The sequence below is a fragment of the Acomys minous genome (genome assembly GCF_964271855.1).
Source record: "Acomys minous genome assembly, chromosome: 6".
NCBI lineage: Eukaryota > Metazoa > Chordata > Mammalia > Rodentia > Muridae > Acomys > Acomys minous.
The window spans coordinates 113040709-113067608 of NC_140487.1; the positions used below are offsets into that span (position 1 = coordinate 113040709).

At 49.3% G+C, this 26900-nt stretch overlaps 1 protein-coding gene across 1 annotated transcript; it reads right to left on the reverse strand.

Annotated features, from left to right (window-relative positions):
* Positions 1 to 4265: 4265 nt before the first annotated feature.
* On the reverse strand, positions 4266 to 11241 carry CELA3B (chymotrypsin like elastase 3B; the record flags this gene model as incomplete). Its single annotated transcript, XM_084784763.1, has 8 exons — positions 4266 to 4315; positions 5267 to 5419; positions 6647 to 6789; positions 7069 to 7205; positions 8266 to 8400; positions 8516 to 8613; positions 9913 to 9998; positions 11202 to 11241. 8 exons carry the CDS (start codon positions 11239 to 11241, stop codon positions 4298 to 4300), a joined length of 810 nt encoding a protein of 269 aa, XP_084640889.1. The 3' UTR covers positions 4266 to 4297.
* Positions 11242 to 26900: the final 15659 nt, after the last annotated feature.

Here is a 26900-nt window from a genome sequence, read left to right on the forward strand (position 1 = left end):
GGATAGGGAGAGGAAAAAGGAGGAATGTTGAGAAATATTGTCGACACAGGTCATCTTGGAGAAGAATTAGGTCATTGGCAGAGCTGACAAGGGCTGTCCCACTAGGGAGTTCCAGTTCTGGGAATCCAGCCTAGGGAGTTTGCACACATGTGCACCTGGAGATAAGTCCAAGGACATCCATGGAAGCACTGTTTGTGGCCCCAGAAAATTGGCCCTGCTCTAAACACCCAACAGTGACTGGGCAGGGGGGCGGGTGAGGGGAGGAAAAATGTCTTTGTTGTAAGGCGTTCATCATAGACCAGCAGCCACAGGGAGGCCACAAGGCAGTGAGTGACATGCCACATGTGACAACAAGTAAACAAGTTGAATGGGCTATTTACAAAAAAATACATGTACTGTGCTGGGCATGGTGATGCATGCCTTTAATCTCAGCACTCGGGAGGCAGAGGCAGGTGGATTGCTGTGAGTTCGAGGCCAGGCTGGTCTACAAAGCAAGTCCAGGACAGCCAGGGCTACACAAAGAAACAACCCCCTATGTATATGTATATGTATATGTATATGTATATGTATATGTATATGTATATGTATATGTATATACTCCCTTCCAGGAACAGTGCTTAGAGGCACTCAGAATGGTCCAGCATTTGACATACCATCACCTCTGACAAAACTCAAAACTAGGCTGTTTCTATCTTTTTTTGCGGGCGTGGGGGTTTTGAGACAGGGTTTCTCTGTGGAGCCTTGGCTGTCCTGGACTTGCTTTGTAGACTAGGCTGGCCTCTAACTCACAGTGATCCACCTGCCTCTGCATCCTGAGTGTTAGGATTAAAGGTGTGCGCCACCACCGCCTGGCCATACCACTACCGCCTGGCCTGAGACCCTGTCCCCCAAAAAACAAAACAAAACAAAAACCAAAAAGGAGCAATGGGTCACTATTGACAACCCCACTCTAATGATGGCCTCTGGAAAGAATAAGGAAGAATATTGTAAGTTTTCTGCCTTAATTACCTTGTGTATCTCTCTCTCTCTCTCCCTGAGCAGGGTTCATGCATGCATGCGTGTGTGTTCTGTATGAGCGCAGGCATGTGCATGCCATGGTACACATATACAGAGAGGTCAGTGGACAACCTCAGATGTCAGTCTTCACTTGCTACCTTTTGTTTGTTTGTTTGCTTGCTTCTTTTTTTTTTTTTCTGAGACAGGGTTTCTCTGTGTAGCCTTGGCTGTCCTGGACTCGCTTTGTAGACCAGGCTGGCCTCGAACTCACAGGAATCCACCTGCCTCTGCCTCCCCAGTGCTAGGACTAAAGGTGTGCGCCACCACCGCCTGGCTGTGTAGTGATTTGAATGAGAAACATTCCCAATAGTCTGATGCATTTGAACATGTGACCCCCAGTTGGTGGTGCTGTTTGGGGAGACTTCAGAGATGTGTGTGTGTGTGTGTGTGTGTGTGTGTGTGTGTGTGTGTGTCTTTCGCTGGAGGAAGTATGTCACTCAGGGCAGCCTTTGAGAGCTTAAGGCCTCACTCTGCTCTCAGTTTGCTCTCTGCTTCCTGCCTAGAGCTCAAGATGTGAGCTCTCAGCTTGTTCTTCCAGCCACTCTGGCTGCTGACATGCCTCCCTGACGTGATGGTGATGGACCACTATCCTGTTGAAACTGGAAACTCAAATAGAACCCTCCTCTTTTAAAAAAAAATGTTTACATAACTGAGTTTTCATTTAATTTTATTTCATGTGCATTGGTGTGAGGGTGTCAGAGTCCCTGCAACTGGAAGTACAGATAATCGTGAGCTGCCCTGTGGGTGTGGGGACTTGAACCCCGGTCTTTTGGAAAAACAGACATCTCTCCAGCCCAAACCTTCCTTTTTTTTTTTTTTTTTTTTTTTGAGACAGGGTCTCTCTATGTAGCCTTGGCTGTCCTGGACTCACTTTGTAGACCAGGCTGGCCTCAAACTCACATCAATCCACCTGCCTCTGCCTCCCGAGTGCTCGGATTACAGGCGTGTGCCACCATGTCTGGCCCAAACCTTCTTTTTTTTAAGTTGCCTTGATTGTAGTGTTTTATCACAGCAATAGAAAAGTAACTAAGCCATGAGTACTGGGATTCCTGATGGGTGCCAGCATGCCTGGCTTCCGCCTTGTTTTGAGGCAGAATCTCTCTTGTACGTTGCTGCATCTGCCAGGCTAGTTGTCCTAAGAGATCTTTGTGATTCCGCTGTCTTGGCCTCTCATCATCAGGTAGGCATGCTGGGGTCACAAACATGTGCACTATCATGTCCTGCTGTGACTGGGTTCTTGGGATCTGAATTCAGGCTCACACAAGTGTTTACCCTCAGGGCCATCTCTCCAGACCTGTAGCTACCATTTTTTGTTTGTTTGTTTGTTTTTTAATCTTCTGTGTGTATGGGTGCTGCTTTTGCCTGCATGTGTGTCCGTGCACACATGCATGCCTGGTACCTATGGAGACCAGAAGAGGATGTCAGATCCCCTGGGACCCGAGTAATGGGTGGTTGTGAGCTGCTAGGTGGAGATTGGGGATCAAACCTGGGCCCACTGGAAGAGCAGCCAGGGCTCTTTTTGCTTTGTCTTGTTTTGTTTACGTTTTTTTAGACAGGGTTTTTTCTGTGTAGCGTTGGCTGTCCTATCCTGGACTTGCTTTGTAGACTAGGCTGGCCTCAAATTCACAGTGATCCAACTGCCTCTGCCTTCCCAGTGATGACATTAAAGGTGTGCGCCACCACACCTGGCGCAGCCAGTGCTCTTAACCACTGAGCCATCTCCTCAGACCTGTAGCTTAGTATAAAGCAGGACTAAGGATGAACTCAGTGGTAGAGTGCTTGCCTAGCATGCACAAGAGACTAGACTCCATCCCCAGCACCACACACACAAAATGAAGCAATAATAGCCCCTCCCCCACCAATTCTGAAGTGAGAAAATACCTACCAAGCTTGTATGGTATTCTTCAGATTGTGTTTTTTAGCCTTTTCAAAATAGAAAAATGTAACTGTAGAGTAGTGGTTCTCAACCTTCCTAATGCTGCGACCCTTTAATACAGTTCCTCATGGTGTGGTGACCCCAACCATGACATTACTTTCGTTGCTACCTCACAACTGTGATTTTGCTACTGTTATGAATAGTAATATAAATATCCGATATGCAGGATAGCTGACATGTGACCCCTGTGAGTGGGCTGTTCTCCTCTGATGGTAGCCTGCACTCTCCTGAAGTGTGCTGTCTCACCTTTGTGTGTGCCCAGCTGTGAACCTGACGCAAGGCAAATCTCTTCTCAGGGTCACTCTGAGGTGTCCTCTGGAGCAAGAAATCAATGTTTGTTTGTTGAAAGAATGAATGACCACAGCCAACCTACTCTGGCCCTTCAACAGAGAGAAGACACTCGGTCTTTCCTCTTCTCCCATGATTGTCAACAGGACTAGATTTTACACACACACACACACACACACACACACACACACACACACACATACACACGTTGGTCTTTTGAGACAGGTTTCTCTGTGTAGCCCTGGCTGTGCTGGAACTCATTCAGTAGACCAGGCAAACATACAGAGATCCACCTGCCTCTGCCTCCCAAGTGCTGAAATGTCGGGATTAAAAAATGTGCCATCACCACCTGGCCATTTTTTTTTTAATCTTATGTGCGAGAGTGTCGAACCCAGTACCTTTGGAAGAGCAGTCAGTACTCTTAACCACTGAGCCATGTCTCTGGACCCCACCCAGGCAATTTTTATATTTTTATGCCTTCATTGAGAAGCCACCAGTTCCTATGTGACTATCCACTGCCAGTGACTATATTCTTAGCCCTATTGCGTGGCCACTAAAGTGGCAAATTATCTGGGTTTCCTGAAAGTTTCTCACTTTCTGTTTTTGTTTTTGTTTTCGAGACAGGGTTTCTCTGTGTAGCCTTGGCTGTCCTGGACTCACTTTGTAGACCAGGCTGGCCTCGAACTCACAGCAATCCACCTGCCTCTGCCTCCCAAGTGCTGGGATTAAGGGCGTGCGCCACCACGCCCGGCTTACTTTCTGTTTCCAAAGCCCTATGTCCTTGCGTGGCTGGTCACCCCATAGTAGCTCCCTCCTCTCTGAGGTTCATTCTTTTTTCTCACCCTCATCTAAGGGGCTGGCTCTGGCCTCGTCTCTGCATTTCAGTCCTAAGATCTCACAAACTGGTCAGAGGGCAAGAGTTACATGAATGAAGGCAGACAGCGTAAACGTGGGGCTTTCAGAAAGCTCTTTATTCTTTGGAGACCTGGGGTTGACACTGCCGGCCGAGCATTGCTTCTAGTTGTTGGCTATGGTCTAAAAAAGCAGAAGGTTGGACGAGAGAAGAACAATTTAGTCAAGAGTGAAAGCTTTGGGCCTAGAGGGAACTGGGCTCAAGTGGGAATGGCCTAGCCCTGTCACTGGTTACTGTGTGTCCCTGGAAGAGTGACTTTTCTTCTTCTTCTTGGTTTTTTTTTTCTTTTTCTTTTTCTTTCTTTTTTTTTTTTTTTGGTTTTTCGAGACAGGGTTTCTCTGTGTAGCCTTGGCCATCCTGGACTCACTTTGTAGACCAGACTGGCCTCGAACTCACAGCGATCCGCCTGCCTCTGCCTCCCGAGTGCTGGGATTAAAGGCGTGCACCACCACACCCGGCCTCCTCTTCTTTTTCTTCTTCTTCTTCTTCTTCTTCTTCTTCTCCTTCTTCTTCCATAGGGTTTCTCTGTGTAGCCCTGGCTGTCCTGAACTCACTTTGTAGACCAGGCTGGCCTCGAACTCAGAGACCTATCTGCCTCTGCCTCCCGAGTGCTGAGATTAAAGGCGTGCTCCACCACCACCCAGCTGAGCTAAGGTTCTTAGCACTGTGACTACAAATCACAGCTAGTACTCCTATCAGGAAGCACAGCCACTGTCTTGGACCACCTGTGTCCACATGAGGTCTGCTCTGCACCTCCCTGACCCCATCCAAGTCCCTACAGCATGACTCTCACTATCTTTCCCCTCTATTGTCCTTTTTCTCATCTGCCACCACCAGGTGGTTCATTGTCTGAAATAATCCTCTGTCCTCCTTGACTAGGAAGGACCTGGGCCAGAACACACTTCTCAATACCTGTTGGATTCTGGAAGTACAGCCACACAAAGCATCCCCAAGCTCTCTAAAATGTCTCCAAGGGTCCCTCCCTGGTCCCCATCAGCCACAGGTCCTCCTGGGGCTTACAGATTCCCCGCCTGAAAGTCCCCTCCAGGCTTCTGTCTCCTTTGTTGCCTCACCTCCTCGATCCAGGCATTGAAGGCCGAGACACGGGTGAACACTGTGGGCTTCTTCAGGGTGTTACAGCCCAGGGCGGAAACGAAGCTGGTCACACCGTGGACCTGCCAGGTGCCATTCTCAGTGGGGCAGTTGAGGGGTCCTCCGGAGTCACCCTGCAGTGGAGAGAAAGGTGGGGGCTGAGCAGTGTCTGATGGATAAGGAGTGGGCTTTGAACTTCAGTGACATCAAGAAATGCATTACTTCACCTCTCTGGAGAGCAGTATGCAAAGGAAAACTAGCTTACAGGATGGTAAGGCAATGGTTCTCAACCTGGGGGTGGGGGTCACACGACCCCTTTGAGGGTTGTATAACAGATATTTACATTGCAGTTCAGCAGCAAAATTACAGTTATGAAGTAGCAATGGAATGATTTTATAGTCTGGAGTCACCACAACATGAGGAGCTATATTAAAGGGTCGCAGTATTAGGAAGGTTGAGAACCAGCCAGGTAAGGGTTAATGAGACAATATAAGACACAGCACCCAGCAGATTCGGTTCTCCAGAGATGGCGCCTCTGTACCACATTAAATGTTCTGAGGTTTTGTTTGGTTTTAACTGTTTGAGACACTGCATCACCCAGGCTGATCTTGAACTTGCAATCCTCCTGTCTCAGCCTCCAGAGTGCTGGGATGATAAGCATGTGCTTATATACAATAAGAACATTCTGAATGTTTAATTATCACTTCGCAGCCACGACTGGTGTGGGCTGGCGATGCAGCTCAGCTGGTAGAGTGTTTGCTTAGCATGCACAAACCCACAACAGGGTGGGTTCTGCTCCTACCGCTATATCAACTGGATGTGGTGGTGATGCCTGTAAGACCGACATTCAGAGGTAGAGACCGGAGGGCCAGAGGTTCAAGGTCATTTTTGGCTATATAGTGAGTTTGAGGCCCAGCCTTTAATATACCGGAGTCTCAAAACAGCGAATGGCCGAGTGTGGTGATTCACACCTTTAATCCAGCACTTGGGAGGCAGAGGCAGGCAACTGCTCCGGGTTCAGGGCCAGCCTGGTCTACATGGTGATCTCAGGCTAGTCAAGGCTACATTATGAGACCCTGTCTGAAACAACAGTGACAAAAAAGGAGCATAGAGGGTCGGGGGGGGGCGGGGATGGGGGACTGGGACTGTCAAGCCAGGTGGGAGGTAGGCTAGGATCCAGCTCCTGATGCCACCTCTGAACTAAGCTGTGTTTCTCTTCACTCGACATGGCCTGGAGACTGCATGAGGCAAACCAACTAGGTCTGTCCACCTCAAGGCCCTATGCGCATGACCCCCCCCACACCCCCAACCCACCCCGCCTCACCCCATCCCTACCCCCCGCCAAATGTGAGCTGACTCACATTGCAGCCAGACTGGATATCGCCACCGGCGCACACCATGGTCTTCTTCACAGAGAGGCCCCACCAGTCCCATTTGGAGCAGTGTGCATGGTCCACCACAGGCAGCAGGGCCTGCTGAAGCTTGTCTGGGAGAGGCCCATTGGCTGGGGAGACAGAGAACATTGCGTGGGACACCTGGGAGGTGGAGGGTGGGAGCCTTCAAGGCTCCATTAGCCTAGTGGGAACCATGAGCTCTTGCTTGCTCTGTGTTCTGTGGCACTGGGCGGGCACACAGTGGATACCCTAAAATTTGTGTTTGGGAGGGTAAAGGGGGGAGGGGAAGGTAGAAGCTGGAGGGGGATTCAGGGGCAGTACAAAGATGGTTTCTGCTGTGACCTTCCTTCCCACTTGCCCCAGACGCTGTCTCTGTGGTCAGCACTTACTAGAGAGACGGCCCCAGCCACTGATGTAGCAGGGTGCTCCATTGGGCAGGATTTCGCCAGCAGGAGGGAGGCAGGCAAGCTGGACCTTGTCTCCCAGCTGGGCACTTCTTGACAGCTTGACCAGGGCGATGTCATTGCTGGGAGAAAGGGGGAGTCGTATGAAACCCAGTCCACTTCCTTTGCTCTAGGGATTTTCAGCTCTGGGCATCAACTGCTCCTTCAACTCCAAATCCATTGATTGATTGATTGATTGATTGATTGATGTTGTGGTGCTGGGCCTTCCACTTGGGCCTTATACATGCTAAGACAGCTGTGTCACTGAACTAAGTCATTTGTTTTGCTTTGTTTTTGAGACAGAATCTCACTTTGTAGCCCTGGATAGCCTATGTTGACTGGTATGGCCCATACCATAACTCACAAAGATCCAACTGCTTGCTTTCCTAGTGCTAAGATTAGAGGTTTCCAAATCCATTCTTCTTCTTCTTTTTTAAGAAAAAAATTATCTATTAATTAATAATTGATTAATTTATATATACAGTATTCTGCCTGCAGGCCAGAAGAGGGCACTAGATCTCATTATAGATGGTTGTGAGCCACCATGTGGTTGCTGGGAATTGAACTTAGGACCTCTGGAAGAGCAGCAAGTGCTCTTAACCACTGAGCCATCTCTGCAGCCCCGAGTCTTTTTTTTTTTAATGATTTTTTGAGACAGGGTTTCTCTGTGTAGCCTTGGCTGTCCTGGACTCACTTTGTAGACCAGGCTGGCCTTGAACTCACAGCGATCCACCTGCCTCTGCCTTCCCGAGTGCTGGGATTAAAGGCGCGCGCCACCACGCCCAGCTAAAATTTTCATTAGGTTTTCTTTGTTGTTGTTGTTTTGTCTTGTTTTCTGAGACAGGGTCTCTCTGTGTAGCCTTGGCAGCCCTGGACTAACTTTGTAGGCCAGGCTGGCCTCAAACTCACAGCGATCCACCTGCCTCTGCCTCCCCGAGTGCTGGGATTAAAGGCGTGCGCCACCACCGCCCGGCGTTGGGCTAGAGTCTTAACCCACCAGTCTTCTGGTATTGTCATTGCAGCTACCCACAGTGTGTGCCACCTGGGCTCAGGCCATTGTCTCAGGGGTGGGGGATGAGCTCTCAGGTTGCTCGGTGTCTTACAGGATAGAGCCCCCACCTCCACACCTGGGACTTCACTTACCCACAGCTCACACATAGGGAGTTCCACTTGGGGTGCACAAAGAGGTCTTCAGTGTTGATGGGGATCACCTGCTCTGGGCCTTCCTCCACACCGCGCTCATACTCACCCAGTACCACCTGGTAGGTGCGGGATTTCCTGCAGAGCAGAGGAGGTCAGTTTGAGCCTCACTCCTCTCCTATTGTCTCAGCTGCCCGGGACACATGGAGGGGCAGTGGTTGGGGCAGGGACAAGCACACGGGGTAGAACTCACGAGATGCAGTGGCCTGCAGTCAGAACCCAGTCAGGGGCAATGAGGGTGCCGCCACAGGTGTGGTGGAAGCTCCCCTCCTTTTCATACTGAAGGGAGACCTGGTAGCCGAGAAAAAAAAAAAAAGCTTGAGTGGCCCCCAGTGTGCTGTACAAACTCTAGAAGGTGCTAGTCACACAAGGGGAAAATGGCACCCTCTGAAATAATGCTGTTCACCACCTATGTGACTCCTCACAGGACTCTGTCACTTTTCCATTAGAATCACATTTTGCTTTGGCAAAGCCTCCTCATCACACGCTGTCTCTGGGATTCTCGGTACTCTCTGCCTTCTGGGGCATCTACACAACCTTGAGTTTCCTGAGGGCTCAGGTCTTCCATTCTCTTGACCCTTAGCTCTTTCACAGCTTCTTGGGTCTGTTGAAACCATGCCTCACACTGAGTCGTCTGCCTCCTCTTCCTTATACATCCTGACTTGCAAAAGTCCCTTCTACAGCTGGGTACGGTGGTCTGTACCTGTGGTTCCAGCAGCAGGGACGTAAGCAAAAGGACCAGTGGTTGGAACCTAGCTAAGGTTATGTGACATAGTCTCAAAAAAGAAAAAAAGGAAAAAAGAAAAAAAGAATACAGCCGGGCCGGGCAGTAGTGGTGCACACCTTTAATCCCAGCACTCAGGAGGCAGAGGCAGGTGGATCCTTGTGAGTTTGAGGCCCTGGGTCCTCTAGAGATGCTGTTATGGGCACTTATAAACTGCCTGACTAGGAACTGAACTCAGGTCCTCGGAAAGATCAGGAAACATGCCTCACCACTGAACTCTCCCCAGGCCCTGGTTTTTTGAGACAAGGTCTCATGTAACCCAGGCTGGCCTCACACTTGCCGTGTAGCCGGGGCTAGCCTTGAACTCCTGATCCTTCTGCCAGCACTGAGTGCCAGAATTACAGGGGCATAACCACTGTGCCTGCCTTACTTTATGTTAACCTTAAGTAGCCACAAGTGGCTTGAGACTCTTGTTAGACAGGGGATGTAGCCCTCTGAGCTCTCTTCACAGACCTCTATGAAATTCCTAACCCCTTTTACAGCTCTCAGGCCTTTGGCCCCTACATAGAACTTGGCTTAGGCACAAAATCTCCCCTCTAAACACAGCCCCCGAAATTCCACTGTTACTGAGCCAACCCCTTAAACATCACCCTTTCCCCAGATTCCACTTTCAAATAGCAGCTGTCCCAGCCAAGATCACAGACGGAGCCGTTACAATCCCCAAGAAACGCCTCTGTCCCATGGTTCCGGCTCTTTTGAAGTCAAAGTGGGAAGTGGAGAGGAAATGATGGGGTGAAGGCGGGCTGCCCTGTCATCAGACCCTGGGGTCCAGAGCCCCCAGTGGAACTGAGGGCAGCTGCTCTTACCTGCCAGGGCCAGCTGTAGGGAACGGCATCCTCACCGTTGACTACACGGCTGGAGGGGTTGAAGGAAGGCTGGCCACAGCCTGAGGCTAGAGGGACGATAGAGAAGCCAGTCAGCTAGAGTGTCCTCAAAAGGAAAGGGGTGAGGGGTTCAACATGATGGGGCATGCCAGCAGTTGGAGGCAGAGGCAAGCCCAATTGTGAATTCCAGGCCAGCCAGGGCTACGTAGAGAGAGAGGCCCTGTCTAAAAAAGAAAAAGGAGGAGGGGGATCAGGGAGAGCAAGAGGAGGAGGAGGAGGAGGAAAAGAAAAGGAACAGGCTGGGCATGGTGGCGCACACCTTTAATCCAAGCACTTGGGAGGCAGAGGCAGGCAGATCGCTGTGAGTTCGAGGCCAGCCTGGTCCACAAAGCGAGTCCAGGACAGTCAAGGCTACACAGAGAGACCCTGTCTCGAAAAATCAAAATAAATAAATAAATAAATAAATAAATAAATAAAATAAGTCAGTGCTCTCCACTATATGAAAAAAAAATTAAAAAAAAAAAAAAAAAGGAACAGATTTTGTGACCTCGGCCCCTTTCCTCTATCAATACTTTCGTAGCATTTATGCATTTAAACGATATCAGAGGCTGGGTGGTAGTGGCACACAGCTGTGAGTTCGAGGCCAGCCTGGTCTACAAAGTGAGTCCAGGACAGCCAAGGCTACACAGAGAAACCCTGTCTCGAAAAACAAGCAAGAAGAAGAAGAAGAAGAAGAAGAAGAAGAAGAAGAAGAAGAAGAAGAAGAAGCAGCAGCAGCAACTTGGCCTCTTCCTCAGGATGAGGCATTTTACTCTAAAGCTCAGTTTCCCCCACTGACTCTACACTGTGCTGAGTTACCTGAGGTCATATAAGAAAAAAAGAAGCTGCCTGACATATAGTATACACTCAGCAAATGCCATCTGCCACCATATGGTCTTACAGGAGAGGCTCCGTGGTCTGTGTAGTTCAAGCTATCGAACCACGGAGCCCAGACCCTAAACCAGGAGGCTGTCCATAGTTCCCTAAAGGAATCTCTTTACCCTTTGGGCTCCCAGGCTTCTTTCTGACCTGGCTCATCCCTACAACTTGTCATCCACCTGCCTCAGCTCCTGGCCCAGAACCAAGCTGAATCCCCTTACAGCCATGCCCCAATCGAAGCTGAGACCCTCTCCTGTGGAAGCAGGTACGGGGGTGTCACCCAGAGGTCAAGGAGTGCGGGTCATTTTTCAAGGGCTCCCAGAGGAGACATAGGGCACAAGCTGGGGGCTTACCGAGGGCCACGAGCAGGAGGGAGCTCAGGAACCGGAGCATGGTGAGGTTCGGCGTGATAAGAAGGAGAGATGGGAACTGGGGCTCTAATATAGTGCAGGAGGGGGACGGCAGGGAGGGGGACGGCAGGGGAGGGGGTGGGGGGAGAACAGGACCAGCCCCCTCCCCTCCCACAACACATGGCGGAACACCAGCTTTTTCAGGGCCAAGGCCACATGCCAACCAGTGTAGATTAAGGAGCAGGAGAGGAGGGAAGGACCCCAACCTGTGATTGCACAGGTGGCGTTAAGCGGCCAGCTGATAAGAGAGGGACAGGCAAATGGCTTCTATCAGAGAGGCCAGCCTTTCCCAGAGAAGGCCAGAGCACTGGAGCTGGTCAGGCCCAGGTTCAGATCCTGGTTTTGTCACCTTGAGTGCTTTAACTCCTGAGTCTCAGAACTCTGGCTTCTAACGGGATCGTTATAGATACCCACCTCTATAAAAGACTGTTGTTGAGCCAGGCGGTAATGGCACACGTCTTTAATGCCAGCACTTGGGAGGCAGAGGCGGGAGGATCCCTGTGAGTTCGAGGCCAGCCTGGTCTACAAAGCAAGTCTAGGACAGCCAAGCCTACACAGTGAAACCTTGTCTCAAAAAAACAAAACAACAAAGGTGTCCTTCAAGCCCGACAACCCGAGTTGGATTCCCCAGGGCCCACTTGGTAGAAGGAAAGAACCAAATTCCGGCCTCCACCTGTGCTGTGGCAACAAAAAGCAGGGCACCTTCCTCCCCACCCACCCCCCAACCCCCCCCCCCCCAGCGCCCTGCGCTTTGTCTATGGAGGCAGAGCCTCTCGCTGAACCCACGGCTTGTGACTCTGGCTGGTTTAGACCTCCTTTCTCTGCCTTGTGAGGGGTGGCATAGCGGTCAGGCCACTAGGACTGCCTGGCTCCCGAGGGCATGCCTCACCCTGTGCCTTCTCCATGTGACTAACTAACTCACAGGCTGACCTTCTTCCCCACCTCTACTGTGGAGATGGAATCCAGGGCCTTGTGCGTATGAAGCAGCTACAGGACAGCACAGGGTCAACATTTTTGTTTGGTTTTTATTTTTGTTTTTGTTTTTGTTTTGGTTTTGGTTTTGGTTTTCAAGACAAGATTAGCCTTGGCTGTCCTAGAACTCACTCTGTAGACCATGCTGGCTTCAATCTCACAGAGATCTCTCTGCCTCTGCCTCTTGAATGCTGAGACTAAAGGCATGTGCCGCCACCACCACCACCACTGCCCAGTTTAGTGTATAATGTATTATTCCAATGCATGTGTGAATAAGGCAAGGGCACACGACCCCCCTCATGCTCCTCCCCCCTTAGCTAAGCACTGCTGACTTTTTTGTGAGCCCGCATAAGCCTTCCTCTGACTCCTACAAATAGAAACCAAGGGAAGGCAACACTTAGCTGCTCTAAGTGGACCCAGGATGACAGAAGGGCTTCTGTATGGCCAGGAAGGATTTGTTTAAAATCTGGGTGCCTCCCGTCTATTGTGCCAACAGTGATGCCTGCCTCTCCAGGAGCCCGGGCCGCTGATCAGCTTGTGCACACAACAGAAACAGCTGTGAAAATCCTTCAAACTGGGATAAAAATAGCTGTGCCCTCCCTGCTTCCTGTGGGGTGGACATATTTGCTCAGCTTGGATGCTCAGAGCTGTTCTCCAGACCCTGCCCTGGAGAAAGAGAGGAGTAGGAGGAGGGCCCAGAAGAGAGGCCAGGATAGAGGGGCAGGTCCTATGGCAGAGGGCTAGAAACAGATCTGTATCCAACCCTAGGTATCTGACAGATGGGAGTGCAGCCCAGAAAACTGCTAGAACTCAATCAATGTCCTAGCCTGACAAAAGCTGGCTCAAAGGACACAGGAAGCTCGGAACCCCTCCCCCAACCTCACACAGACGGCTCCCTGGCCCTCCACAGGACCTTGAGCTATGCTGCTCCAGGCAAGTGGCTCCTGGGCCAGTGGGTGACCAGAGATGGCCTCTCTGAAGTCAGCTGTTCATCACCACTTGGGCCAAGTGGGTATCCTTCTCAAAGCCTGGGGAAGGACATTGTTAGCTGTGTGCTCAACCTTTGAGGTCCTGGCCTAGCAGCAACTGAAGTCCTGAGGTGAGCTCCAAGCGGGAGCTACCCAAGGAGAATGGCCTCAGGTGGAAATAAAATGTCAGCGATCTTTTGAGAGGGATTGGCAGACTAGATAGAGGAGGGGGTACTAAGAACCAGGATATGGGGTCTGGGGGTGTTGGTGCATGCCTTTAATCTCACGCAGTACTTGGGAGGCAGAGGCAGGCAGATTGTCTACGAGGCCAGCCCGGTCTACAAAGCGAGTCCAGGACAGCCAAGGCTACACAGAGAAACCCTGTCTCCAAAGCAAAACAAAACAAAACAAAAACCCAAAACCATCTATAATGTTATCTAGTGGCCTCTTTTGGCCTACAGGTATGCAGGTAGAGCACTGTATACATAATAGTAATAGTAATAGTAGTCATCATCATCATCATCATCATCATCATCATCTCCAATGGGATTGAGGAATAGGACACAATTCAGATGTCTTTTCCTGCAGGAGTTCTCAGAACCTTTACTGTGCTGTGCTCACACTGAGTCACACATTGGGAAGTTTATGCCAGGGACCTGCTGTGTTCACATTGAGTCACACATTGGGAGGTTTATGCCAGGGACCTACTGGTGCTTTGTTGCTCTCAGTTCCCCAGCTACCAGTCCCACCCCTCCTGGATTGGCAGGCAGCCTGGGACTGGTAGGGGTGTTGGGGAGGCGGGGGGGGGGGGGGGGAGTTAAGGATGCCTGCGGCTAAGCAAATGCCCATCTGTGGCTCCTAGAACTGGAACTTGCACAGGTGGCCCTTGTCCCAAGGAAGGCCTTGCCTCGTCAGGAACTGGAAGGCATTGTTGGGCAATGGGCGCCGGCCTTTTTCCACAGCTGGTGCATCGCTTTCCGGAGGCCTGGCAGGGGTAGGGTGGAAGCGGAGGGGGAGGTCCAGTCCTCGTGCTCTTTCAGCGAGGGCACACGCCACAGATGCTTGCCAGGCTCGTGATAGGGGCCAGGGTGCTCCTGGCCACCTGGGTGGTGCGGTGAGAAAGAAGATAGGGTGTGTGCGCGAGCCCGCATGCGCGCGAGTGTGTTTGCATGCCCTCACTCTCCTCAAACCCGTGGCTCTCCCAGCTTCTCTCCAAAGGCCCTGGCTCCATCTGCAATCTTCTTTCTAGATCATTATCTCTTAGTTCCACACACTTCTTCCTCCCTTCTCCCCTTCAAGCCTGGGATGTTATAGTCTCCCCACTGCTCCGAGCCTCAGGAGGCTTCACGGCCCTGTGTCCACTTCCCCAACCTGGGCCTCTTTTGATAACACCTTCTTAGAAACACCTCAGGATTGGCATCTGTTTCCTCCAAGGCCTTAGCTTGATGCAGAGACCCAAACTAATAAGAGAGAGGAGGCCAGCGAGATTGCTTTAACAGGCAACGTGACTTGCCCCGAGCCTGGCAACCGGAGCTGATGCCTGGAAACTACATGTCTTAGGTTTCTCTTGCTTGAAAAAAAACACCATGATCATAGAGCAACTAGGGAGGGAAAGGGTTTATTCCATCTTACAGCTTAGAGTCCATCATCCAAGGAACGACAGGAACGTTAAGGCAGGAACTGATGCGGAAGCCATGGAGGAGGAGGAGGAGGAAGAGGAGGAGGAGGAGGAAGAGGAACGGGCTGGAGAGATGGCTCAGAGGTTAAGAGCACCACCTGCTCTTCCAGAGGTCCTGAGTTCAATTCCCAGCAACCACGTGGTGGCTCATGACCATTTGTAATGAGATCTAGCGCTTTCTTGTGGTGGACAGGTGCACATGCATGCAGAATACTGTATAAATAATAAATAAATGTGAAAAAAAAAGTAGAGGAGGAAAAAAGTTGCTGTCCTGGAACTCCCTCTGTAGGCCAGGCTGGCCTCAAACTCACAGAGATCCGCCTGCCTTTCCCTCCCAAGTGCTGGGATTAAAGGACTCAGCTGTTTTCCTATTCTTTCTAGGACCACCAGAGCAGGGTGGCACTGCCCCCAAGACCTGGGTCCTCCCACCTCTATCACAAATCAAGACAATTCCCCACAGACTTGCCTACAAGCCAGTCGTGGAGAGGCCTTTCCTCTGTTGTAAGTTCCTCTTCCCAAACTGTGTCAGGTTGCTGGGCGTGGTGGCTCACGCCTTTAATCCCAGCACTTGGGAGGCAGAGGCAGGCGGATCACTGTGAGTTCAAGGCCAGCCTGGTCTACAAAGTGAGTCTAGGACAGCCAAGGCTACACAGAGACCCTGTCTCGAAAAAAAAAAAACTGTGTCAGGTTGACTTAAAAAACAGAAAGAAAACCAAAACCAAAAACAGGTGGTGGTGGCACACACCTCTAATCCCAGTACTGGGACAGCAGAGGCAGGTGGATCTCTGAGTTCGAGGACAGCCTAGTCTACAGAATGAGTTCCAGGATAGCCACGGCTATACAGAGAAGCTTTGTCTTGAAAAACAAAAAACAAACAAACAAACAAAAAACCAAAACCAAAACCAAAACCAAAAAACAAAAAACAAAGCAAAGCCGGGCGTGGTGCTGCACACCTTTAATCCCAGCACTTGGGAGGCAGAGGCAGGTGGATCGCTGTGAGTTCGAGGCCAGCCTGGTCTACAAGTGAGTCTAGGACAGCCAAGGCTACACAGAGAAACCCTGTCTCGAAAAACCAAAAAAAAAAAAGCAAAGACAACAACAAAATCCCACCTATTATGGTTCTTTTTGCTAAATTGTATATATGTGTAATAATATAAATGTATATGTAAAAAAAAAAAAAAGTTTAAAAAATCCCCATACCTTTAATCCCAGCACTTGGGAAGCAGAGGCAGGCAGATTGATGTGAGTTCGAGGACAGCCTGGTCTACAAAGCGTGTCCAGTACACCCAAGGCTCCACAGAAAAACCCTGTCTTGAAAAACCAAAAACCAACCAAACAACAGCAAAAACAATTAGTATTGGCCTGGAAAGTTACCCTTGGAGAGAGCCCGCTGGGTGATCAGGCAGCAGCGGGTCTTACATTCTGTCTCACTTTATCCTGCGGTGTCCAAGCTGCCTTCAACAAAGAACCCTGGCTTCAGACCCAGAAGAAAACGACAACACCTTCCCTTCTGGTTTGAGCGGGGATATTGATCGTTTGTGTGGAAAAATCTCTCTCTTCCTTGAAAGTTTACCGCCTGACTGCCTTTACAGAGGTGAGCTAAACTTGTTTGTTTTTTAGATTTATTTATTATGTATAGAGAGCTACACCTGCAGGCCAGAAGAAGGCATCAGGTCACATTATAGATGGTTGTGAGCCGCCAAGTGGTTGCTGGGAATTGAACTCAGGACCTCTGGAAGAGCAGAACCATAGCTCCATCCCCAAACCTGTCTTCTCGGTCAGCTGTGTGCCATAAATCCCGCCCACTTCCTTGTTCACCTGAGTGTAATGGCTCTGTCTCCCTGTTCAGCTGTATGCAATCCCCCTGCCTCTGTGTTCAAATCTATACAACGAGCATGCTGAGCTGCCACGGTGCCGAGGCTTCCCCATCTGAGAGCACAGACATCCAGCTCAGGTTGTGTATGTCCGCTCTTTTTTCATCGCCTTGTTGCCTCTCATCAGGTCAAATCCCTGAGGCTGAGCAAGGATGCTGCAATAAAGCAAGGCTGCAATGCCAGCACAGCTTTGATGTCAGAGGGAAGACATTTGTTTCAGCATTTATTGTTCTTTTTTTTTTTTCCAAGACAGGGTTTCTCTGTGTAGCCTTGGCTATCCTAGACTCACTTTGTAGACCAGGCTGGCCTCAAACTCACAGCGATCTGCCTGCCTCTGTCTCCCGAGTGCTGGGATTAAGGCATGCGCCACCACCCCCCCGACCTACATTTATTATTCCTATTCTCATTATTTTACTAGTGTCAGGGTCTCATGCTCCCATATTGACTGTGAACTGAGTATGTACCTAAAGAAAAACTGAACCCAATCCTGCTTCTGCTTCCCAAGTTGTTAGATTACAGGTATGTGTCATCATGCCTGCCTCTCTCAAAATGTTTACATATTTGTGTGTGTGTGTGTGTGTGTGTGTGTGTGTGTGTGTGTGTGTGTGTGTCCTCAGGACAGGTAGTCCTTGGGGCTCTGCCTTCTGAGGCACACCCATCTTGGTTTTGCTAACTGGTGGGCTGCATTCCATGAGTTCTAAAGCTGTTTTGCTGTTCCTCCTGTAACTCCCCGCCCCGCCCCTGCCCCACCCCCGCCCCCGCCCCCACCCCCAACAGTCCTTGACGTGGCTGGCTCATGCCAACAGCACATTCTGACTCAGGACTTCCTGTGCTCCTCACACTGTCTCATGCCCCCTCTAGCCCCAGAGGTATCCTCAGCAATAAAGCACTTGCTGTGTGATCAAGTTGTGTCCCCCAGAATTCCTTGTTGAAGTCCTAACTCATGCCCCAACTAGAAGCCAAGGGGCTTCTTGGGTAATGACATAGCCCATTCCTGAGGTCAACTTAGAAATAGGACCAGGGCTATGGCTTAATCGATAAGGTATTTGCTCAGTGTGCATGGAGCCCTGGATTTGATCCCAGCACAGCATCTAAGTGTGTGTGGCGGCTGCTGCCTGTGGCCCCACACTTGGAAACCAGAAGAAGGAGCATAGGGAACTCAAGGTCATTCTCAGATACATAGTGAATTCAAGGTCTGAGGGGCCACATAAAACCCTGTCTCAAAAAAATAATAACAAGGAGAGATGGCTCAGAGGTTAAGAGCACTGGCTGTTCTTCCAAAGGTCCTGAGTTCAAGTCCCAGCAACCACATGGTGGCTCACAACCATCGATAATGAGATCTGGTGCCCTCCTCTGGCCTGCAGGGGTATGTGCAGGCAGAACACTGTATAAATAACAAGTAAATCAATCTTTGAAAAATAATAACAAACATTTACAAAGGGGAAGAAGAAGAGGAGAAAATGGAGAAGGGACATCCCCATGTTCTCTAGTCATTGTCACAGACCCCTACTGCTGTGTAGACACGGACCCAGACTTGGCCTTGAGCTGAGACTTCTCTTTCATCTGCCCACCACAGACTCACACATTGTAGTGGCTCCCACCTCAGTCTTACCACAAGGCTAGAAGCAACTGGAGGACGCCGTTGTGACATCCTCTCCCGCGCTTCATGTCTTTTTTTTTTTTTTTTGGTTTTTCGAGACAAGGTTTCTCTGTGTAGACACTTCATGTCTTGATGACAAATGGGTGTCTATGACCCGCCTGTGCTGTGCGTGGGAGGGCAGGTCTGTGGCTGGCATAGCAGTTTCAGGTCTCTGTCTGTCTTCCTCCTCCTGCCCTGCCTTGATTTGATTTGATTTTTGTTGTTGTTGTTTTTTTGAGACAGGGTCTCTCTGTGTAGCCTTGGCTATCCTAGACTGGCTTTGTAGACAATGTTGGCCTCGAACTCACAGAGATCCGCCTGCCTCTGCCTCCCAGAGTGCTGGGATTAAAGGTGTGCACCACCATGCCCAGCTTTATTTTATTTTATTTTTTAGATTTATTTATTGATTTATTGTGTATACAATGTTCTGTCTGCACGTGTGCCTGCCTGCCAGAAGAAGGCACCAGATCTCATTATAGATGGTTATAAGGTGGTTGCTGGGAATTGAACCCAGGACCTCCGGAAGAATAGCCTGTGAGTGCTCTTAACCTCTGAGCCATCTCTCCAACTCTTGACTTGATTTTTGAGTCCTAGGCATAAGACAGCTTTGGCCATCAAGCCAGGCATTAAAAGTAGGATGAACAAAGGACTGCCATCTGCTGTGACCCAACTGAGATAAGAGAGCACCACCAACAAAGTATCTCTTTGACCATTGCTGGTGTCTCTGTGTGTGTGTGTGTGTGTGTGTGTGTGTGTGTGTGTGTGTGTGATCTGTTTATTTTTATTTTATGTGAATTTGTGTTTTGTCTGCATGTATGTCTGTGTGAGGGTGTCAGGATCCCTGGAGCTGGAGTTACACAGACAGTTGGGAGATCAGATGTGGGTGCTGGAAATTGAACCTGGATCCTCTAGAACACCCAGTGCTCTTAACCAATGAGCCAAAAACACCCAGTGCTCTTAACCAGTGAGCCATCTCTCCAGGCTGACAGTATTCTCTTATTTGGAAACTGGATTGGGATGAGCACCTTTTTTGTTTTTGTTTTTACGAGACAGGGTTTTTTCTGTATAGTCTTGACTGTCCTGGACTCACTCTGTAGACCAGGCTGGCCTGGAACTCACCACAATCCGCCTGCCTCTGCCTCCAGAGTGCTAGGACTAAAGGTGTGCACCACCATGCCCAGAGAGCACCTTAAGAATATTGGGGCCCATCCAATACACTGGGACACAGAGACACAGAGACACACATAATAAGAAGACAGCTGTCTATGAGCCGAGGTGAGAGGCCAGAAGCAGATCTTCTGTCAGACTCTTCAGAAAGGGCCAATCTTATGGCCTGCCCTAGTTAACTTTGACTGTCAACTTGGCACGCCTAGTGTCATCTGACATACAATTTCCTAAATGGGACTGGCCTGTGGGCATCTCTCTGAGGAGATTGTTCTGATTGTTAATTGGTAAAGGAGGGCCCAGCCTGCTGTGAGTGTTACAGTCTCCTGGGCAAGTGGTCCTGGGCTGTATAGGAACATTAACTAGCTGGGCTAACCCTGTCTCGAAACACAAAAATATAATATAATATAATATAATAATAATAATAATAATAATAATAATAAGAAGAAGAAGAAGAAGAAGAAGAAGAAGAAGAAGAAGAAGAAGAAGAAGAAGAAGAAGATTAGCTAAAGGCTAGAGAGGTGACTCAGCTATTGCATGTTCTTGCTGCTCTGTATAGGATCCATGTTTTGTTCCCAGCACCTGAGTGGCAGCTCACAGCCACCTGCCACTCCAGTTCCAGGGCACCTTACGCCCTCTTCTGGCCTCTGAGGATACTGCATGCACATGGCACATTTACACACATTCAGGCAAAACACTCATACACATAATAAAAGGAAAATATTTTAAAATAGAAAGCTAAACAAACACAACTGAGCAAGCAGTGTCCCTCCATGGTTTCTGCTCCAAGCTCCTGCCTTAGCTTGCTTTTGTGTCAGTGATGGCCTGTAACAAACTTCCCCCCCCCTAAATTGCTTCTGGTCAGAGTGGTGTTGTTTGTTTGTTGTTCTTGTTGCTGTTGTTGACTTTTGACACAGGGTCTCACTATGTAGCCCTGGCTGGGCTGGAACTCATAGACTAGGCTATCCCAAAACTCAGAGATCGTGCATCTGCATACCTCTGCAGGTTAGGCACGGAGGGTTGAAAGTGTGCCATGGCCAGCTTGGTCAAAGTGTTCTGTCACAGCAACGGACTGCAGCCAGGTCAGGGACAACAGGATACCATATTGCTTTCATATTTCTGGTCTCTGGGCCAGCAAGAGAAACAATCTATTTTTTAAATTTTGTTTTTGTTTTTCGAGACAAGGTTTCTCTTTGTAGTCTTTGCTGTCCTGGACTTGCTTTGTAGACCAGGCTGGCCTCGAACTCACAGTGATCCGCCTGCCTCTGCCTCCCGAGTGCTGGGATTAAAGGCATGCGCCACCGCCACCCGTCTTGAGAAGCAATCTCTACAGCTGTAGCAATGCCATTGCCTGATGTGCTGGCTCACACCTGAAATCCCACCATTTGAAAAATGGAGGCAAGAGGACTAGGGAATTTTTTTTTTAAGTTTATTTATTATTATGTATAGTGTTCTGCCTGCACATACACCTATAGGCCAGAAGAGGGCATCAGATCACATTATAGATGGCTGTGAGCCACCATGTGGTTGCTGGGAATTGAACTCAGAGGATCTGGAAGAGCAGCCAGTGCTCTTAACCTCTGAGCCATCTCTCCAGCCCTAGGGAATTTTTTTTTTTTCTCGAGGCAGGGTTTCTCTGTGTAGCCCTGGCTGTCCTGGACTCACTTTGTAGACCAGGCTGGCTTTGAACTCACAGAGACCCACCTGCCTCTGCCTCTCTGAGTGCTGGGATTAAAGGCGTGCGCCACCATGGCCTGGTGTAACAAGCACTCTTAACTGCTGAGCCATCTTCCCACCCCAAGAAAATAATTCATTATTGTTTTTATTTTATATATGTGGATGTTTCGCCTGCACATATGTCTGTACACTCCATGCGTGTCCGCTGCCCACGCAGGCTGAAGGAGACCATCAGATTCCCTGGACCTGGAGTTACAGGCTGTTGTGAGCCGCCGTGTGGGCGCTGAGACACAAACTGGTCCTCTGCAAGAGGTAGCAGTGCTCCTATCGGCTGAGCCCTCTCTGCAGCCCTGGGATTCAGAATCAATATTGTTCCTGGCTACATATTCAGTTTGAGGCCCGCTTTGCCCTACATGAGACCCAATTCAAAACAGAAACAAAACACACACACACACACACACACACACACACACACACACACACACACCACACACAAAACATGACTGCTGATTGGAAAACAGCTGTGGGAGGAATAAACAGATCATCATACGGGAAACTAGATTAAAGAGATTGTCCAGGTGTTCAGGGTCAAAGTGGTTAGGAGCAGACGGGCTGGGACTAGAGCAATAGTTCAGGGCAGCTCATGGGCTGTGACGCCCTCTTCCGGCTTCACTACGTGCAAGTGGTGCGCAGACATACATGCAGGCAAAATACCCATATACATACAAATAAAACAAATTAAAAGGGCAGATGGACTGAGAATTAGGGAGTGTTCTTGACAGATCCCAGGACTAACCAAGGAACCATGCCTAACTGTGTCCCTCCCAGGTCACAGCCATTTCATGAATCCTTGCATACAGTGCAGGCTGGTGTACATTCAGTGAACAGCCACGGAGTGCACACGCACGTGCACACAGAGGTCTGGTGTCATATGTTGATAGTTGATACCTGACCTGCCCTTCGCATGATCACACCCTCTGGAGGGTGCTATATTGTTTTTTGCTTAGTTTGGAATCTTAGTCTTTATCAACAATATAGCCCAGGCTGGTCTTGATCCTTTTGTCCATTGGATTATAGTCACGGGCCACTTTGGCCATCAGCAAGTGTGTTACTCGTTGCGTTTTACTCTTCCCCTTAGCTTAGATGTTAAGCATTTTCCACAAGAGCCCCATTCTTGGATGTCCCTAAGATGGACTTGTGAGTAGTCGTTGCTGCCAGAGTAGAACCCTTCATTGGGTCGGGCATCTAGGACTACCCAGCGCTGATGTAATCCAAGCGACCAGCAGGGGGTGCCCAAGAGCCACAGTCATTTTCAGAATTTTTCAATGGTGGTTCTGTAAGGTGTTTGTTTCTCTCTGGGTGTATGTGGGGAAGATAAAAGGTCTCCCAGTTTTCTCATGGAGGTTAAATTGAGTTAATTAGGCTGGATGTGGTGGCGCACACCTTTAATCCCAGTACTCGGGAGGCAGAGGCAGGAGGATCTCTGTGAGTTCAAAGCCAGCCTGGTCTACAAAGTGAGTCCAGAGAAGTCAGGGCTATACAGAAAAAGCCTGTCTCAAAAAAACAAAAACAAAAACAAACCAATAAAATAAAATAATAATAATAACAACAACAATAATTAATTAAATAAATTGAGTTAATTATGGTGGTGTATACATATAATGTCAGCGCTTGGGGGCGTGGTGGCAGATACAGCAGAAAGATTAAAGGTCGTCCTTGGTTACATAGGGAATTAATTGGTGAACAGCCTGAGCTACATGAGACCCTGCCTCAAAAAGCAAAAGACAAGAGCAAAACATGCTTGGAAGCAATGTGAACATGTGTCGGAAGGCTGGGTTGTGGTACCCTTGGAGAGTGTGAGGCACTCAACAGTTCGAATCACTCAGCTAGAGGCACCTGTATGGTTTTCAGCCACTTCGCAAAAGCATTCCACGGAATAGAAAAACAAACTACCGAATATGCAAGGCAGTGAAAGTTAAACTACGCAGAGTATATCTGAATACATGCAGATCAGTGCTGGGCTGCCCATAGCTATGGTGGGAGTAGTTTAAATACGCATAGGAAGATAAGCAAAGGCCAGATGGTGCCTGCCAGGGAGGGAGGAGGTGGAGCTGGCCAGGGCTTCAGGGAGCTACCTATCTAGAAGCTGGATTTGTTTTGAGTCCTTGGAATATGGAACAGGAAGGGAATTAAAATAAGACCTTGGCTGTTTGGAGCCCCACATCAACCCTGAGTGTGGAACAGGATGAGGCTCAGGGAGGCAAGGAGCTGAGGGGAAGCCCCGCCCGCCAGGAACCCCCGCACTTCCCAGGTACCCTGAAACAGCAGCCTTCCATCACACGCAGGCTGATTCGGTGTTTGTTGAGTAGGTGGTGGGACCCACAGGGCTAAAAGTGGTACTGGGTTCTGTTGAACTCCAGGAGAGGGGGCTCTGGAACTTAGGCCAAGCATGAGACAAGGTTCCTGTGTTAAGCTATGGACTCTCAACTTTCCCCTGGGGGTGGGGGAGGGTGAGTAGGGTGGAGTCAGAGTGAAAAAAAGGAACCAGGCTTTGACCAGGCCTCAGCTTCAAGAAGTGGGACCTTGCGGAGGCTGGGAATGGTGGCGCACGCCTTTAATCTTAGCACTCCAGAGGCAGAGGCAGGCAAATTGCTGTGATTTCGAGGCCAGCCTGGTCTACAAATCGACTCCAGGACAGCCAGGGTTACACAGAGAAAGCTTGTCTCGAAAAAAACCAAAAATAAAAAAATAAAAAAAGAAGTGGGACCTCAGAACCAATAAGTTGAGATCCCTGATTCCCTTTTTTTTTTTTTAAAAGACATTTATTATGTATACAGTATGCATCAGATCACATTATAGATGGTTGTGAGCCACCATGTGGTTGCTGGGAATTGAACTCAGGACCTCTGGAAGCTCAGTCAGTGCCCTTAACCTCTGAGCCATCTCTCCAGCCCCCCTGATTCCCTTTTTTCTTTTCTTTTTTTTTCTTTTTTCTTTTTTTTGGGTTTTCAAGACAGGGTTTGTCTGTGTAGCCTTGGCTGTCCTAGACTCACTTTGTAGATCAGGCTGGCCTCGAACTCACAGTGATCCGCCTGCCTCTGCCTCCCAAATGCTTGGATTAAAGCCGTGGGCTACCACGCCTGGCCTGAGATCCCTGATTCCTAATGGGGAACCTCAGCACAGACTTCAAGCCCGTCAGCAGCTGGGGTGTTCTGGGACATAGCTTGGCAGTCATTTATGCCAGTACATGACGCCCGTACTGGACACTGAGGACATAGGAGTGAGGAGCCTCCCAAGGTCTCAGTGGCTCTCAGCAGGAAGATGAGATATGAAAATAAGTACCTAATGCACATCCATTTTGTGTATGGCACGAAGAAAGCAAAAATCTATATTTTGGACACTTAATCCCCAAATTCATATGTTGGTATTTGGAGGTCAGACCATTGGGAGGTCATTAGGGTTGGATGAGGTTGCCAGGAGATGGCAGCAGCAGCAGCAGCACCACCACCACCACCACCCCTGCATCTCAGCAGATGGGAAGTAGAGACAGGCAGATCTCTGAGTTCGAGGACAGCCTGGTCTACAAAGCAAGTCCAGGACAGCCAGGGCTACACAGAGAAACCGTGTCTTGAAAAAACCAAAAAAGGAAGCCGGGTGTGGTGGCGCACGCCTTTAGTCCCAGCACTCTGGAGGCAGAGACAGGTGGGTCTCTGTGAGTTCTAGGCCAACCTGGTCTACAAAGCGAGTCTAGGACAGCAAGGCTACATAGAGGAACCCTGTCTTGAAAACAACAACAACAAAATCAAAAATAAAAATTAAAAAAAGAAAGAAAGAAAGAAAAAGAGATAGCTCAGAAATTAAGAGCACTATCTGCTCTTTCAGAGGTCCTGAGTTCAATTCCCAGCACCCACATGGTGGCTCACAACCATCTCTGCCCTCTAACGGCCTCTTCTGACATGCAGGTAGAACACTCATATACATAAAATAAATAAAGAAAAGAAAAACAAAGAACATAATTTTAAAAAAAGATTTATTATGTACACAGTGTACTGCCTACATGTATGCCTGCAGGCCAGATCTCATTGTAGACGGTTATAAGATACTGTGTGGTTGCTGGGAGTTGCACTTAGGACCTTTGGAAGAGCAACCAGTGCTCTTTACCTCTGAGCTATCTCTCCAGCCCCTCTACCCCCAAAAATTTAAGCCTGTGATATCCTGTATCAAAGAACCAAAATAAAAATGTAAATCTTCATTGCTGAGGTTGGGGAAGGTGGCATGCCTTTAGTCCCAGCACTCAGGAAGCAGAGGCAGGCAAATCTCTGTGAAATTGAGGCCAGCCTGGTCTGCAGAGTGAGCTCCAGGACATCCAGAACTGTACAGAGAAATCCTGTCTCTGAAAAAAAAAACTTTTTTAAATGTAAATCTTTTGAGTGTCTATTTTGTGTGTGTATTTTGTTGGCGTGCATGTTTGTACACCATATGCTGCAGTACCCGCAGGGGCCAGAAGAGGGCATCAGACCTGCTGGAACTGCAGTTACTGATGGCTACCATGAACGGCTCCTAGAATTAGGTTATAGAGGGAGTAGAGCGCAGATGTCAGGGGCTGAGCTGAGCCAGGTTCCTACAGACCAAATCTTGTAATGTTTTAAGTAAGTTTCTGATCTTGTGTTGGGGTGCAGTCACAACCATCCTGCGATGCACACAGGCTATGGGCTGCAGACTGGACCCACTCAGTTCTCAGTTACAAGATTGAAATGAGAAAGAAGTGAGCTCACCCACGTGACTTAGCATAGGACCCTGGGCATGTTAGCATCTTGTGTGTGTATGAATGTGCACATGTGTGCTTGTACACGTGTATGTATACACACGCATGGGGCTGTTAAAACATTATTACTGTGGTTTTCCTAGCTGAGGAAACGCAAGTTCAAAAGGCCAATCATTTGGCCAGGGTCCTCTGCTCCAGCGCTGTGCTGGCAACAAAATCTCAAAGGAAAGTCTTAATTTGTCACACATGCTACTTCCTGGGGTGAAGGTTCCCGGTTGTGCTTGGCTTTACACTACTCTTGCTTAACTACAGCCTGTGCTGTGGTGCGTGTCTATCATTTTAGTATTCAGCAGGCAAAGATTACATACATATATGTGTGTATATATATATATATCCATATATATCTGCAGCAAGAAGCAAGCAAAACAAAAGAAACAGCCCACCAAATTCCAGAATGTTGAATAACTGGCTCCAGCCAGTTCCAGGTCACCACTGCCGCAGCTGGTGCGTTGGTGGACGCTTCAGATCTGAGCAGAGGTCTGGCAAACATTCGCTCTGACAGTGTTTTGTACCATGCTCACTAGCCTCCCTCCTGCCCATTTTACAGATCAGGAGACTGAGAGCTGCTGCAGACACACATCTACCTACCCCAGAGGCTAGCTCAGAGCTAGCCTGCTCTACCACCTCCTCTGGCACCAGCCTCTGTCAGCAAAGTGCCGGGCAAACCTATTTGTGACCATCTTCCCTTACAGGGAATTTCCCAGACACCTCCCAGATTGGTGGCTCCGCCTCCAAAGCCCTGCAGCGGGCGTGGCTGGGAGGGAGCTGTTGTCGGTTGGGGTCTTTGCCAAGCCCCACCCGTCCTAGACCTCCTGAGTCGGAACCTGTCCTGGCCTGTACCTGCT